General features: G+C 33.2%; 1 protein-coding gene across 1 annotated transcript; it reads left to right on the plus strand.

Moving 5' to 3' along the window:
- Positions 1-96: 96 nt before the first annotated feature.
- Positions 97-1,375, plus strand: LOC107580462 (1,25-dihydroxyvitamin D(3) 24-hydroxylase, mitochondrial-like). Its single transcript, XM_016266162.1, has 3 exons — positions 97-508; positions 598-709; positions 807-1,375. The coding sequence occupies exons 1-2, from the start codon at positions 320-322 to the stop codon at positions 706-708; spliced, it is 300 nt and encodes a 99-aa protein (XP_016121648.1). The 5' UTR covers positions 97-319; the 3' UTR covers position 709; positions 807-1,375.
- Positions 1,376-1,725: the final 350 nt, after the last annotated feature.

The following is a 1,725-nucleotide window of genomic DNA, read 5'->3' on the forward strand; positions in this document are numbered from 1 at the left end:
TATATATATATATATATAATACATTGAAATAGATATAAAGTATAATATACAATTAAAATTAATATTAAACTGTCATTGTAGTATAATATATTTGTATATTTTATCTTAAAAGGCTCACTAGGTTTTGCAAAAGAGCCACAAGGCTGTAACTAGGTTGTGTCTCGTTCATTACTTTACCATTTTATCTATGTTTAATGTGAAGTTTTATAGACATTTTATGCACTGCACATGATCAAATTCATAATAAGCAGTTCATATGGATTTTGAATGCATTACATTTATTTATCCCTATTTCTCATGATGTTCCCAGACGGTCCTGATGATCAATAGTCAGGCTATCGGTTCAAACGAGGAGTATTTTGACAACGGGAAGCAGTTCAGACCAGAGCGCTGGATTGAGGAGAAAAGCTCCATCAATCCTTTCGCACATGTGCCGTTTGGGATCGGAAAGAGGATGTGCATCGGCCGGCGGCTCGCTGAGCTACAGATCCAACTCAGTCTCTGCTGGGTACGTTTGCTGGACAATAGAAGCTTAAGCAATACTTCTAGGTCTTAATATGAGTAGATTGATGTCATTTGTCATGCTCTTCATCATAGATACTACGTGACTATGAGATTGTGGCCACAGATCATGAGCCGGTGGACGCGCTGCATTCAGGAACTCTGGTTCCCAGTCGAGAGCTTCCCGTGGCTTTTGTCCGCCGATGAGGTATGAAAATGACTTCTCATGCAAGGCCATAAGAATATTAGCAAAGGTTTGATGCTCCTGTGTGCAGGTTTTGAAACCCCCTTTTTTTTCTTTGCAGATACTAACCTGAACAGATGACTCCATATTAATGGATCCGATACATTGCGAGGCCTTTATACTGCTGCTAAACTATAGAATAAATCAATCTCACACTTATACCTCAAACTATTTGTATTTAGTTTTATGATACTAGTAAATAATTCTTCTATTTATTACTTTATTAAAATGACAGCTTAAATGAAATATTTAAGTTTTTCTCATAATTGCTGCTACCTAATATATTACTCTAGTAAATATATTTGACTAAAATCTTAAAATTATTATGTAGAGATGGTACATTTTCTATGCAATACTATTTAGTACTGAAATCATTCCATGTACAGTATTATGTAAAATCTTTTTTTCTTTTTTTAATACAAAAAGTGTAGAAATGTTGTACATACATGTTATATAAAACATAAATGTAACATTCTATTTATGTACTCATAAATATGTATAATATTTTTAATGTATGTCTGTATGAGTGATGAAAAAACAATGAGTGATTGTTGAAAAGAAGATCACAAGAGTCTAGAAATTCACCACTATTGTTCACCACTTTTTTCTTAATAAAACTTTTAAATGTAATGCTGTGGTCTCATATAAATTGAATTCAGTGTGTATGCCACAAAAAAAATTTGCTTTCACTTACTAAATAAAAATAAATAAATAAATAAATAAAAATGCTGTGCCATCTGGACATTGAAATATATTCCATACTATAGTGAACCATGGTTTTAGTTTCTGATCTTTCTTTTTTATCAGTTCTTTCTGGTCCTCGAATCTGATTGGCTGAAAGAGCGCGCTATTCTAGTGATAACAGAACTCTTTCAACTGCTTCACCGTTTGTATCACTCTGCTTCCTGTATTTCTCACAGGGAGTGTCATGGCGCACACCCAAATCCACTATAATTTTATAAATAATACTGTTTTTGTGT

This window comes from Sinocyclocheilus grahami, unplaced genomic scaffold, assembly GCF_001515645.1.
Source record: "Sinocyclocheilus grahami isolate Dianchi unplaced genomic scaffold, SAMN03320097.WGS_v1.1 scaffold33901.1, whole genome shotgun sequence".
Classification (NCBI taxonomy): domain Eukaryota; kingdom Metazoa; phylum Chordata; class Actinopteri; order Cypriniformes; family Cyprinidae; genus Sinocyclocheilus; species Sinocyclocheilus grahami.